Source organism: Physeter macrocephalus, chromosome 2 (assembly GCF_002837175.3).
Source record: "Physeter macrocephalus isolate SW-GA chromosome 2, ASM283717v5, whole genome shotgun sequence".
Classification (NCBI taxonomy): Eukaryota; Metazoa; Chordata; class Mammalia; order Artiodactyla; family Physeteridae; genus Physeter; species Physeter macrocephalus.
In genome coordinates, this window is record NC_041215.1 from 15,753,821 (window position 1) to 15,768,585 (window position 14,765).

General features: G+C 40.5%; 2 protein-coding genes across 2 annotated transcripts; both read left to right on the forward strand.

The window, feature by feature from the left end:
* The first annotated feature begins 1,858 nt into the window (after positions 1-1,858).
* LOC102991957 (olfactory receptor 7G3-like) lies at positions 1,859-9,964 on the forward strand. Its single transcript, XM_024134238.1, is given in 4 exon segments — positions 1,859-1,867; positions 2,559-2,580; positions 9,056-9,702; positions 9,704-9,964. Coding segments are annotated over 4 exon segments (939 nt in total).
* A 3,347-nt stretch (positions 9,965-13,311) lies between these two features.
* Positions 13,312-14,531, forward strand: LOC102993706 (olfactory receptor 7G1-like). Its single transcript, XM_024134349.1, is given in 2 exon segments — positions 13,312-13,473; positions 13,701-14,531. Coding segments are annotated over 2 exon segments (972 nt in total). The 5' UTR covers positions 13,312-13,332.
* Positions 14,532-14,765: the final 234 nt, after the last annotated feature.

Below are 14,765 nucleotides of genomic sequence, written 5' to 3' on the forward strand. Positions count from 1 at the left end.
TGACCATTTGTGTATCTTCTTTGGAGAAACCTCCATTTAAATCCTTTGTTCATTTGAAAATTGGATTGTCTTTTTTTCCTACTGAGCTGTGAATGTTCTTTTTATTTTTGAGATACAAATCCCTTGTCAGATACATGATTTGCAGATATATTTCATTCTGTGTGTTGCCTTTTCACTTTCCTGATAGCATCATTTGCAGCACAAAAGGTTTTAATTTTGAGAAAGTCAAATTTATGTACAAATTTATATATTTTTTCTGGACTCAATTTTATTCCAATAGTTTATATGTCTATCATTATGCCATTACAGTGCTGTTGATTGCTGAGCCTTGTAGTAAGTTTGAGTTCTCCAACTTTATTTCTCTTTTTCAAGATTGTTTTGACTATTCTGGATCCCTTGCATTTTCATATGAATTTTAGGGTGGTTGGTCAATTTCTGCAAATAATCCAGGTGGGGTTTTGCTAAAGGTCACATTGAATCTGTAGACCAATCTGGGGAGTATTGCCAAATTAACAATATTATGTTTACCAAGCCATGAACATGGAATGTCTTTACATCTTATTGAGGTCTTCTTTAAATTCTGTCAACAATGTTTTGTACTTTTCAACACCTAAGTCAGACTTCTTTAGTTAAAATTATTGCTAAAGTATTTTCTTTATGATGCTGTTGTCAATGGAATTGTTTTCCTTTTTAGTTTTAAAATTATTTTTCCTCTAGTTTTATTGAGATATAATTGACATACAAGACTGTATAAGTTTAAGATGTATAGCATAATAAATTTGACTTACATACATCAGGAAATTACTAAGTTTAGTGAACATCCATCATCTGGTAGATGCAAAAGAAAAAGAAAAAAAATTTTAATTTAATTTTTAATTTTTTAATTTTTGGCTGCGTTGGGTCTTCGTTGCTGTGTGCGGGCTTTCTCTGGTTGCATCGAGTGGGGGCTACTCTTCCTTGCGGTGCATGGTCTTCTCATTGCAGTGGCTTCTCTTGTTGTGGAGCATGGGCTCTATGCGCGCGGGCTTCAGTAGTTGTGGCACGCGGGCTCAGTAGCCTTGCGGTGCATGCTCTTCTCATTGCAGTGGCTTCTCTTGTTGTGGAGCATGGGCTCTATGCGCGCGGGCTTCAGTAGTTGTGGCACGCGGGCTCAGTAGTTGTGGATCGCGGGCTCTAGAGCGCAGGCTCAGTAGTTGTGGCACACGGGCAAGTTGTTGTCACAGTTTGATGGTAGTTTTTGTTGTACACTGCATGGTCCTCTCATATGTATCTTTCCCCATAATAGGACATCAACTCAGCAAGCCTCCTCTCATCACCCAGATGGAGCAAAAAGATGAAATGGAGATAGTAGAGAGAAGAATTCACCAAGACACTTGTTCAGGTGAGCACCAGGCATATATGAATGTCTTACCTACAAGATCTGTTCCCTGTGCTATACATCCCACTATTTTATACTCTAGGAACTTGAGGTTATGTTTTCCCATTTGTTTCAGATTGGGTTGGGGCATTACCTGCTTTTTGTCAGCATATTGTCACCATGTCTTTTCCAAAACTTTTTCCCACTTTGTTCAGATGAGCTGATTCTCCTTAAAACCAAACAGCCACAGCAAAAACAAGGTATTTTGGAGAAATATATGCTCAATGGCAAGAAGGTAAGAGTCACATGGGATGATTTCTTGTCCTCACATTAGAAGTCCAGAATTCTATAAGATAGAAAAGGACTAGAGGGTAATATGAGTGATATCACACTCATTTCACCAGTAGAAAGCAGAAGATTCTCTAAGTATTCATTTGAAGGAAACTCATAACTTAGTTCCAAAAATGGTTACAGAGAATCTCCAAAGTAAATATTTGCATAATGGAATTAGTTGTTAACTGTTTAAGATACTCACTCTAAGGCAATTTTATCTTAAATCTGTTGAAGGGACTCCAGTGAAGCCATCTGGTAGAGCAATCAGCTTATTCAAGCTGATAAACTCAGTCAGAAACTGCATATTCACTAAGAAAATGTGAAACTCTCATGCTAATAAAGTGCTCATTAGATGTATCAGAATTTATGTTGGGGGAGATTCTCAGTCATGAACATGATAAATCCTGTGATTGTAACTCATATTTTAATCAATAGGAACAAACTCTTGGAGGCAATCCCATTCAATGCAGTGAAATTGTTGAAGCCTTGAGTGTGAAATCTAGCATTACTCAGAATAAAATTTACCCTAGCAAGAAACCCCATCGATACCTTGACTCTGCAGAAGCCCTTAGAGATTCTTCACATCTTAAGCCACCTGAGGGAATTCTTCCTCCGGAAAAATCTTATGAATGTAAAAAGGACGAGAATGCCTTCCTCAGGAGTTCTAACTTAGCTGGGCACAAGAGACAACATACAGAAGAGACATCCCATGAATGCAGTGACTTGGGGAAAGTTGTAAATTCAATCTCACACCTTAAGAAGAATGAAAAAACTCACTTTAGAGAGAAACCTTTTGAATGTAATCAGTGTGGTAAAGTATTACAGAGCCATTCATCCATTAAGTTGCACATGAGAACCCACACTGGAGAAAAACCGTTTAAGTGTGATCAGTGTGGGAAAGCCTACAGCTCAAGCTCTTACCTTACGCGTCACAAGAGAATTCATACTGGGGAGAAGCCCTATGAGTGCCGTGACTGTGGAAAAACCTTCCGAGATAGCTCACTTCTCAGACAACATTCAGGGACTCATTCAGGAGCAAAACCCTACAAATGTGATCAATGCACCAAAACCTTCAGTAGAAGCTATAGGCTTACCATACACCAGATAACACATACTGGAGAGAAACCCTATACGTGCAATGACTGTGGGAAAACCTTCAGTATTCTCCCATATTTTAAAAGACATAAGAGAATCCACACTGGAGAGAAATCCATTGAATGTAGCCATTGTGGTAAAGCTCTGACTAGTAAGTCATCTCTTAAGGTACACCTGCGGATACATACTGGAGAGAAACCTTTCAAGTGTGATCAATGTGGGAAAGCTTTTAGGCTGAGCTGCAACCTTATCACGCACAAGAAAATTCATACTGGAGAGAAACCCTGTAAGTGCAGTGACTGTGGGAAAGCTTTCAGGGATCGTTCATGTCTTAAAGAACATGTGAGAATTCACACTGGAGAAAAACCCTTTACATGTAATCAATGTGGAAAAGACTTCAGAGTGAAATCTTTCCTTGTTTTACACAAGAAAATTCATATGAAAATGAAACATGAATGTAAGGAATGTGGGAAAATCTTCCGTGGTCTCTTGTCTCATAGGAGGCATATGAAAATCCATACCAGGGACAAGAAACCTTTTAAGTGCAGTGAGTGTGGAAAAGCTTTTAGTAGGCATGTGTCCCTTACGGTACACATGAGAACTCACACTGGAGAGAAACCCTACGAGTGTAATCAATGTGGAAAATCCTTTAGTGTAAAGTGTAATCTCATTGTGCACAAAAGAACACATACTAAAGAAAAACCCTATAAATGCAATGTCTGTGGGCAAGGTTTCAGTAAATCCTTACCCCTTCGGCGTCATGAGAGAACTCATGCCCAGTAAACCCCCTTTTAAATGATATCTATGTAAAGTAGCTTTCAGTGAACTCTCAGTCTTTTAAGGCATACAACCAAATGCTAAGTGAAAAGAACTGGTTGTGAAGAATGTGAGAAAGCCTCTAAGTAATGCATATATGGAAGAAACCTAAGTTATGCAATGACTGTGAGAAATCCTTTATTCATTCATTATCCCTTAGAAGATATGTGATAACGCTGAAGGGAAAATGTTTTAATATCTTCAAGACTTGTTACTTGAGAAAAATAAACACCTAATGTTCTAAGCCACCATGTTTTCCATGTGTTTGTTCCTTTGTTTTGTGTGTGTGGTGGTGGTAGGGAGGTTTTTTGTTTTTCTTTTTTCACTCCTAATTGACTAGTCACTAATCAATAGAGTCCACAGATGGCCAGTTTTTTAAAATAAAGTTTTATATATGGTAACAAAAGTAAAAAATTATTTGGTACAGGGATGTACGTTTAATAGATGTTTACCTATTGGATAAAGCTCTTAAGTTGTGCTTACAAATCATCTGTGTACCTGTATATTTCATGTGTCCTAACCTACCATTGCCTGCACAAGGTCTGTAATGAACCTTCCCATGAAGATTGCAGATGGTGAAATTCTCCTTGGAATTCTGAACTTTTTCCAACACATTTTGTTGACATTTAACATGTACAAGAATGTACAATTGCATGAATTTTTACAAGGTAGAGGAACACTTCTGTATTAACTACTGTACACTCTGGTTAAGATACAGAATATTACAGGCACCTGAAAATCGTTCTTTAATGCTCTTTCCATTACTAATCACTCTGATTCCTACCACCAGAATGTAGGTACTCTATGGAATCATGTCTTTTTAATTTTTTAAGTCAGACTATAGTTGATTTACAACGTTGTGTTCATTTCTGGTGTACAGTAAAGTGATTAAGTTATAGATATATATACTATATACATATTTTTCATATTTTTTTCCATTATGGTTTATTGTAGGATATTGAATATAGTTCCCTGTGCTATACAGTAGGACGTAGGACTTTGTTGTTTGTCTATTTTATATATAGTAGTTTGCATCTGCTAATCCCAAACTCCTAATTTATCCCTTCCTCACCCCTTTTCCCTTTGGTAACCATGAGTTTGTTTTCTATGTCTGTGAGTCTGTTTATGTTACCTAAATAAGTTCATTTGTGTCTTTTTTTTTTTTTGTGGCCACGCAGTGAGGCTTGCGGAATCTTAGTTCCCCGACCAGGGATCGAACCTGGGCCCTGGCAGTGAGCGCTGAGTCCTAACCACTGGACTGCCAGGGAATTCCCTGGAGTCATGTATTTTAAAAATAACTTTATTGAGATATAATTCACATACCACAAAAGTTCACCCATTCGAAGTGTAAAATTCAATGATTTTTAGTGTATTTAAGGTTATGTGTACTCTGTGCCTGATACCATGTGTTATCATTTGTGCCTGGCTTCTTCTGCTCAACATTACATTTTTCAGATTCATTTTTGCTGTTGGATTTAGCAAGAGTTTATTTTCATTGTTGCATAGTTTTCTATAGAATGAATATGCACACTTTATCATTCAACAGTTTTGAATGTTTTATCTGTTTATAGCTGGGATATTTTACAAATGGCTCTGCCACAAACATTATTGTACATGTTTTTTGATTCACAATTGTACATATTTTTGTTGGGTATGTATTGAGGAGTTCAATATCTATGGTCATATTTATTCATAACTACCAAACAATTTTCCAAAGTAGTTGCACCAAGTTACAGTCCCAGTCTCTTGCCAATATTTCGCATTGTCTTTTCAGTTTGGCCATTTTGATGAGTATGGAGTGCCATATTTTGATTTTAAAAATTTTATATTGAACTACTTTTACACTTAGATAAAAGTTGCAATAATAGGGAGTTGCTGTATATCCCTCAGGGTTTCTCAGTATTAATGCAATCAGTTTATCAGTCACTTCCTTTATGATTAGTGCTTTTTTGTGATTTTTTTTTTTTTTTTTCTGTGGTACGCGTGCCTCTCACTGTTGTGGCCTCTCCCGTTGCGGAGCACAGGCTCCGGACGCGCAGGCTCAGCGGCCATGATGGCTCACGGGCCCAGCCGCTCCGCGGCATGTGGGATCTTCCCGGACCGGGGCACGAACCTGTGTCCCCTGCATCGGCAGGCAGATTCTCAACCACTGCGCCACCAGGGAAGCCCCTGTGATTTCTTAAAGATTGTTGGTTTATGTTTATTTTTCAGGCAACCTCGAAAAGCCTGCCCAAGTAACTAGTAAATTGGTTTCCTTGCTACCTCTTTCCTACAATAGTACTAACTTCATTCATGTAGGGACTTTAATTAAGAAAGGAGAAAATTGTCTTAAGTGTGTGACAATGATCCCATGATACATTTCCTGCATACCTGAGTCTCTGTCCCTATGGGGACTTAAACCTCTCTTCCCTAGTCCTTTACTGATAATCTCTGGCTCAGAGAAGGCTGGGAGTTGGTCTTAGGAGGAGGCCATCAGGTCCCTTAAGGTTAGACCCGAGAATCCAAGAATGCGATACCCAGGATGTGAGAGGAAATGTGGGAAGAAAATGACATATACCTGTCTGTCCTCTCAGGGTCAGGAAGTCAGCCATGCAGGAGCTCTCCCTTCTAGCATCTGTGCTCCTTAAGGATATGAGCTGCCTGGGGGAAGTAGTGACAGTACACATTTGGCTAATGAGGAGCTTTGGAAACTGAGCCCCCAGGGCCATAGCGACTACATATAGTCTATCTGTGATCACTCTATTCAACAGCCCTGCTCAGGTCAGGAAAGAGCATACTGGAGTCTCCTGAGATGATCCCTCTTGCCCAGCATCCAGTTGCCTTACTTGGTCCATCTGTCCTTGCTGGGGACAGATTTTCCATCCCCATCCTTCAATATCCAGAGGAAAGGTGAATGTGAGTACACTGATGGCTCCAAGGTAATCTGAAGTGCCCAATAAATGCAGTGAGAAATTGAACAGTTTATTTTTTTAACCAACCTATCTGGAGGACATCCAAGAGGTAAGATAAATTTCAGTGGAATTACAAGTGAGATGACAAGTTTTTGACATTCTTCATGTATTTACTTTTCCACATTCATCCTATTTGCAATCAGCTTTCATCATTTCTGGCTCCTATTCTGTCTTCTAAATCCAAGGGACTCCTTCCCCAGCTGAGTATGCATTAGCCCCTTCAGAAATCTGGGAGATGTTTTTATAATTCTCTGGTTTCCCTCATTTATTTGGTAGTGAGTGGGGCTGGAGTGACATGAGTTTGGCTTCTCAATTTTCCCAGTCCTCATTCCAGATCTCATCCTAGAGAACTCAATCAAGTCTTGTCCTTATTTCTTACTTGTGAGGACTCTGGGAGAGGACGTTGAGTCTACTGTTTAGTCTGTCTTTCTTTGAAAACCCCCAAACAAAACATTACAAAATATTTTAAACCATGAGAACTGCACAGCGAGCAGGAAAATAAACGGCCATGCAACCACCTTCCAGAATTAATGCCAAGCTTTTGCCATATTAGCTTCAACCACCTTTAAAAAATTGTGACTAAGGCAGACATCATTACAGAGCATGCTAGGTGCTCAGAAGAAGGCCACCAGGACAGAAGTCCAGAGCCACGAGCTTACAGAGTAAGCAGGGTCTCAGTGCAGTCACAGAAAACTTACATGTGTGTTGGAGCACATGGGCATGTGAACCTGCCTTTTCAACTATAAGTTGTATGAAATGTAGGTATAGGTCAAGTATTTTTCTTTTTTTTTTTTGGCTGCGTTGGGTCTTTTTTGCTGTGCGCGGGCTTTCTCTAGTTGCAGCATGTGGGGGCTACTCTTTGTTGCAGTACACAGGCTTCTCATTGTGGTGGCTTCGCTCTCTGCAGAGCACAGCCTCTAGGCACACGGGCTTCAGTAGCTGCAGCTCGCGGGCTCACTAGTTGTGGTGCATGGGCTTAGTTGCTCCCGCAGCATGTGGGATCTTCCCGGACCAGGGCCCGAACCACTGTCCCCTGCATTGGCAGGTGGATTCTTAACCACTGCACCACCAGGGAAGTCCCTGTAGCTTACCCTTGACATTTTCTTTCTTTTTAAAAAATTGAGATATAATTGACATAGAACATTGTATTGGTTTTAGGTGTACAATATAATGATTTGATATATGTATCTATTGCAAGATGATGGGCAAAGAACAGCTTTCATGTCAAAGTTAAGGGTGATATGAGGCTGCTGGGTTCATTTCAGAAGGACTGCAGAAGCAAGCTGAGGAGACTTTCACTGGCCAAAGATAGGACAATTTGAGAATTAATATAAATAATAACTACAGTGTATTCAAATATATCAAATGCATTTAAAATCCAGGAGTTCATGATGACATAATGTATGTTCATCGTTGGATAATGCTGAAAAACAATTATTTTAAAGAGTGATGAACACAGGAATCAAGAAGTATTCTTTCTTATAAGAACTCAATTTCTTATAAGAAATCAATCTATTTTTTACAAAATATTTATTTAGTTATTTGGCTACGCAAGGTCTTAGTTGCACGAGGGATTTTCATTGCCAGTGCGGGATCTTTAGCTGCGGCATGTGGGATCTAGTTTCCTGACCAGGGATTGAACCCGGGCATCCTGTGTTGGGAGAGTGGAGTCAGCCGCTAGACCACCAGGGAACTCCCAGAAATCCACCTATTTAATTCGGGAAATTTCCTCTTTATGGAAGTATTTCAGCCAATAACTGAAAAGAGAATTAAAATGTCAGCATTTTGTAACTCCTGGTGAATTAATAGATCCAGGCAATAATTATTACAAGAAGACAAAATAGGCAATATGTTCTTCCTCATGAATATATTTAAGGATGTTTGCCAAAAATTGAACCTAAATTTAATCAAGATTCTAGACTAGAAGTAGCCACATTTTTTTTTAGTAAAGAGCTAAATAGTAAATGTTTTAGGTTGTGTGGGCTATACGTCTCTGTCACAAGTATTCTCGACAGACGTTGTAGCGGGGAAGCTGCCATGGACCATTAATAAACTAATGGCTGTGTTTCAGTAAACCTTTATTTACTGAAATAAGCAGCAGGCCGAATTTTGTCCACAGACTGCATTTTCCCAAACTGTATTCTAGAATACAGTCTTAATAATTTTATTCTGGAGTTATTTGCTTGGAGGCATCTTAAGGGAGAAGACAACATTCCATGACTATTTTCCTGTGAGTACATACCCCTACTTGACAAAGAATAGATGGACTATAAAAGCTCGGGACAGGGCGTGGTGTGGAGTGAAGTTTTGTGGGAATGTAAAGCAAGAAGAGGAGAGGAAAGAAGAGGGGAGAGAAGGAAGCAGGAGAAAAGACCTGTAACTGATTGGTTTCAAAATACGGACAAGATTAAGGAAATTTCTCTGAAGTTTTGTTTTCTTGTCAACCTCTTTCTGACAGACCCATTGACAACATGAAACTATGAAACCTCTCTGATAACTGCAGAATTCCTCCTTCTGGGACTGTCAGGGGATCCAGAGCTGCAGCCCCTCCTATTCCGCCTGTTCCTGTCCATATATGTGGTCACTGTGCTTGGTAACTTGCTCATCATCCTGGCCAGTATCTAGAACTCCCACCTCCACACTCCCATGTACTTCTTCCTCTCTAATCTGTCTTTCATTGACATCTGTTTCACCACCACCACAATCCCAAAAATGCTAGTGAACATCCAGACACAGAGCAAATCCACCAGTTACACAGGATTCCTCACCCAAATCTGCTTTGTCTTGACTTTTGCTGGACTGAAAAATGGAATTCTGGTCATGATGGCCTATGATCGATTTGTGGCCATCTGTCCCCCACTGAGGTACAGTGTCATCATGAATCCCAAGCTCTGCAGGCTGCTGCTTCTGATCTCCTTCTTTGTTAGTGTTCTGGATGCCCTGCTCCACACTTGGATGGCACTGCGGCTGTCCTTTTGCACAGAACTAAAAATTCCCCACTTTTTCTGTGAACTAGCTCATCTTCTCAAGCTCGCCTGTTCTGATATCCTCATCAATAATATCCTCGTGTATTTAGTGACCAGCCTGTTGGGCGTTATTCCTCTCTCTGGGATAATTTTCTCTTACACTCGAATTGTCTCCTCTGTCCTGAAAAATCCCGTCAGCTGGTGGAAAGGATAAGGCATTTTCCATCGGTGGGTCACACTTAATAGTTGTTTCCTTGTTTTACGAGACAGGTTTTGGGGTGTACTTTAGTTCTGCAGCCACTCACTCCTCCAGAAAGAGTGCAGTAGTATCAGTGATGTACACTGTGGTCACCCCTATGATGAACCCCTTTGTCTGTAGTCTGAGGAACAAGGCTATGATGGGGGCTTTGAGGAAACTCATCTCTAGAATATCATCTTTCCATTGATTTCCAGTTGCTTTAGGCTTACACTGCTGGAATATAGCACAGAGAAATAAATTAAGGAGAGGTCCAGCAAGTCTGACCACCTTCATGAAATACTTAAGACCACATATCAGATGGTTAAGGGTGAGAATTTGTTTTTAATTAAAGAAATTTTTTTGGTGTTTCTTATTTATTTTATTTTTATATTTCTGAGGGGTGAGATTTTGGAATCAGACCACCTGGATGTGAATCCTATCTCTGCTAAACAGTAGCTATGCGACCTTTGACAGTTTACTTGAACCCTCTAAGCTCAGTTTCCTCATCTACAAAATTGGCATAATTATATTTACAATTTTGGAAGATTTGAGACACTTCGATTCTCTCAGTGAGAATACATGCATGCCTTCAGCAATAATAAGGCAAAAGTCTCGACTCTCATAGGGAAATGATAAATGATCACTTTATCATCTTTTCTAACAATGACTTTAGAGGTCAGATAGGTCTAGGCACAAAAACACAGGGCTGCATTTCATTCTGCCTAAGCCTTCTTCCTAAGGCTGTTCCCATGATGGTTATCAATGCCTATAGCTGTGCAGGGACATTGCAGACACAATAACCAGAAACAGAAAACTGGCTGCCTCTCCTTAGGTCTCTTTGCAATGCAGAAAGAATCTTTCCAAGGAGACACCCAAAAGACATTGCTTTTATTATCAGCCTGATTTGGGACATAAGTCCTGTATTAGTTTCCTGTTGTCATTGTGACACATTACCACAAGCTTAGTATCCTAAAACAACACAAATGTATTCTCTTGCAGTCCTGGAAGTCAGAAGCCTGAAATCAGCTACATTGGGCTAAAGTCAAAATGTTGGGCTCCTTTTGAAAGCTCTAAGAAAAGTGAAATGCGGAGTTATTGTTTTTTGTTTGTTTGTTTGTTTTTGGCCGTGCACATCATGGCTTGTGGGATTTTAGTCCTCTGACCAGGGATTGAACCCAGGCCAAGGCAGTGAAAGCGCTGAGTCCTAATCACTGGACTGCCAGGGTATTCCCCGGAGTCATCGTTGAATGCGTAAAGAATTTCTGTTCAGGGTGATGAAAAAGTTCAGGAAATGGATAATGGTGGTGGTCCCACAACATTGTGAATGTTCTTAGTGCCATAGAATTGAACACTTTAAATGGCTGAAATGATAAATTTTAGATATCTATTTCACCACAATTTAAAAAACTCAAAAAAAGGGAATTGAAACTGATAACTAACATCGTTCTCTCTAGACAAAAACAAACAAAAATCATTCCAATGTTAAGCAAAAGTCAAAGTGATTAAATATTTTGGAAGACAATATACAAAGATATTTTTATGACCTCAGAGGAGTTGAGCACCTGAGAGACTAATACAATCCAAAAGGTAAAGGCTGAGGAATTGAAGCACTTTAAAAATAAGCCACTAATTAAAAAGTTAATACAGGAAAAAAAAAGCCACTAAAACAATTTTCAAGAACGAAAATTCAGAATTGTTCTTTCAATATAATGAAGAAAAAAGCAGGGCAAATAAACTTCCAATGAAATATCTCCACATGTGACATTATTCACTCCATCGCTATCAATGTGCTTTGATTACTCAGTACAGAAATAAACAACTTTTCATATATTCCAGCACTCTCAAAAATCAATCCTTCTCACCCTTTCCCCTGTAGCCACCAGTCTACTTTCTGCCCTTATGGAGTTGCCTATTCTACATACCTTATAACTGAAATCATACAATATTTGTCCTTTTTTGTCTGGCTTATTTCGCAGAGCATAATGTTTTTAGGGTTTATACATGTTGTAATGTGTCAGAACTTCATTCCTTCTTATATGGCTGAAATGAATGAATGAATAAATAAATAACTTCATAACCTACAATTATAACCAGGCTTCCTGATATCACTGATTGCATAGATATGCCATTGGTTGTATCTAAAAAAAAGAATACTAGAGTCCATGGGGCTTCCCTGGTGGCGCAGTGGTTGCGCGTCCGCCTGCCGATGCAGGGGAACCGGGTTCGCGCCCCGGTCTGGGAGGATCCCACATGCCGCGGAGCGGCTGGGCCCTTGAGCCATGGCCGCTGGGCCTGCGCGCCCGGAGCCTGTGCTCCGCAACGGGAGAGGCCCCAACAGTGAGAGGCCCGCATACCACAAAAAAAAAAAAAAAAAAAGAATACTAGAGTCCAGTTAGAGAAGAATGGTGTGTCCACATTTGCATTGTATGTGAAATACATGTGAACAGAAAGAGGTAGAGCAGTGAATGATGAACACCTGGCTTCATAGCATCAGGGAATCAACCACCCTGAATTTTTCCATTATATCTTCTTGGCCTTTAAGGATTTGCACTGCACTGGCATCAGAATGATGATGAAATTGTTTGGCTAATGAGGAGCTTTGGATATTGGTCCTCCAGAGGTACAGAGACTACAAATTGTGAAAACCGCACTCAACGGCACTTCCCCGGTAAAGAAACAGCACACCTGTACCTCCTCCTGGAGATAAGCCCTCTTGTCCAGGAGCCTGGAGCTTCACTCAGTCCCTCTCCTCTTATAGAACTTTAGTCTCCATCACTGAACATCTAGCAGAGATGCATCATTGCATCTCTAGGAGAGATTCCATCATTGCACAGTGAAGTCATCCAGGTAGCAAAATGTCCCTTTGTTAATGTTTGGAAATCAGGGGAGGTGTTTTACTACAAGTTTATCCAGGGGAAACTGTGAGGAAAGGACATGCATAAAATTATTAGAACCAAGGCGTTCATTTGCTTCTTGCCTGTCTCCCATCTTGACATGTTCCCTCGTACCTTTCCTGAAATCCTCAAAGAGCTCTCATTCTGTCTGTCGGTCTCCTACTCTCTCTCCACAATGGCAAAGACTATTTTCTTTCTCAGCGGGAATGTGCTCATTTACAAACATAGTGATTGTTTTCAACTGTGCGGGCATTTAACTTCATTTTTGTAGTGGTTTCGGGGAGGAGGCTTGGGCAGTTTTACTGTATCTTCCAGTTCTGTGTTTTTAAACCCAGCTCTGTGTTATCTCTGTTGCCAGGCTGTGAGGTCTCCGAGAAAGGAGGTGGTAATCCAGTTAGACTCATCAGCCTGACTACCTGTTTCTCCTAATAAAGTTACCAAATGTTATAAATAATCAGAACAGCATAGTGTAATTTTTAAAATGACCATTCCTAGATCCTTTCCAGAATTAACAAATGTTGACACAGTGCTTTATTAACTTCAGGTCTTTTTTCAAAATAACAAGCATATGGAAAGTATCCCTCCATTCCATTACTTCCCTTCCCAAACTGGTGTTTACCTCTGGTGATACTCCTGCTGCTGGACTAGGGACCACATCTTTTCCATCAGATTTATCAACAATATGGAGCCCAGAAACCAAACAGATGTTTCAGAATTTCTTCTCTTGAGACTGACAGAGGATCCAGAACTGAAGACCACTTTCTTCAAACTGTTCCTGTCCGTGTACCTGATCACTGTCCTGGGAAACCTTCTCATCATCTAGGCCGTCATCTCTTTTTTTTTTTTTTTTTTTTTGTGGTACGCGGGCCTGCCTCTGTTGTGGCCTCTCCCGCTGCGGAGCACAGGCTCCGGACGCGCAGGCTCAGCGGCCATGGCTCACGGGCCCAGCCGCTCCGCGGCATGTGGGATCCTCCCAGACCGGGGCGCGAACCCGGTTCCCCTGCATCGGCAGGCGGACGCGCAACCACTGCGCCACCAGGGAAGCCCTAGGCGGTCATCTCTGACTACCAACTCCACGCTCCCATGTACTTCTTTCTCTCCAATCTCTCCTTTACTGACATCTGTTTCAGCACCACCATGATCCCAAAGATCCTGGTGAACATCCAAGCACAGAATCAGAGCATCACTTCTAGAGGCTGCCTCACCCAGATCAGCTTTGTTCTGACTTTTGTTTGTTGGGAAAATTTTCTCTTTTTAGTAATGGCCTATGATCGTTATGTGGCTATTCGTCACCCACTAAGATGCACAGTCAGCATGAACGCCAGCCTCTGTGTTCAGCTGATTCTACTCTCCTTGTTCATTAGCATTGCAGATGCCCTGCTCCATAGTCTGATGGTGCTGCAACTGTCCTTTTGCACAGACCTGGAAATCTCCCTCTTCTGTGAAGTTGTTCAGGCCATCAAACTTGCGTGTTCTGATACCCTCATCGATAACATCCTGATATATTTTACAGCTAGCATATTTGCTGGTGTTCCTCTTTCTGGAATCATTTTCTCTTATATTCAAATTGTTTCCTCCATTTTGAAAATGCCATCATCAGGCAGAAAGTATAAAGCTTTTTCTACCTGTGGGTCTCACCTTTCAGTTGTTTCCTTTTTCTATGGGACAGCTTTTGGGGTGTACATTAGTTCGGCAGTTACTGACTCTTCCAGGAAGACTGCAGTGGCTTCACTAATGTACACTGTGGTCGCTCCTATGATGCACCCCTTCATCTACAGCCTGAGGAACAGAGACATGAAGGGAGTTTTGAGGAAACTTATTGGTAGAGTACTTCTTTTCTGTGATTGTGTCATCCGATTTGGGATGGGTTCACTAGAATGAATCAAAGTGAAAGGAATACTGATGAGCTAGAATGCCTGACTCTTTCATCAATAGATTCTTTGATAAATAGATAGCATGATGGCTAAGTGCATTTTAACTTAGGGTTAAAACCTGAAGTGCTCTTTTTTGTTTTTTCTTTAGCACTGTGATTTTGACACATGATTTCCATTCTCTAAGAAAAGTTTCTTCAGTTAAGGTCTATGGAAGCTGAATCTGAGGCAGAGGTTCATGGTA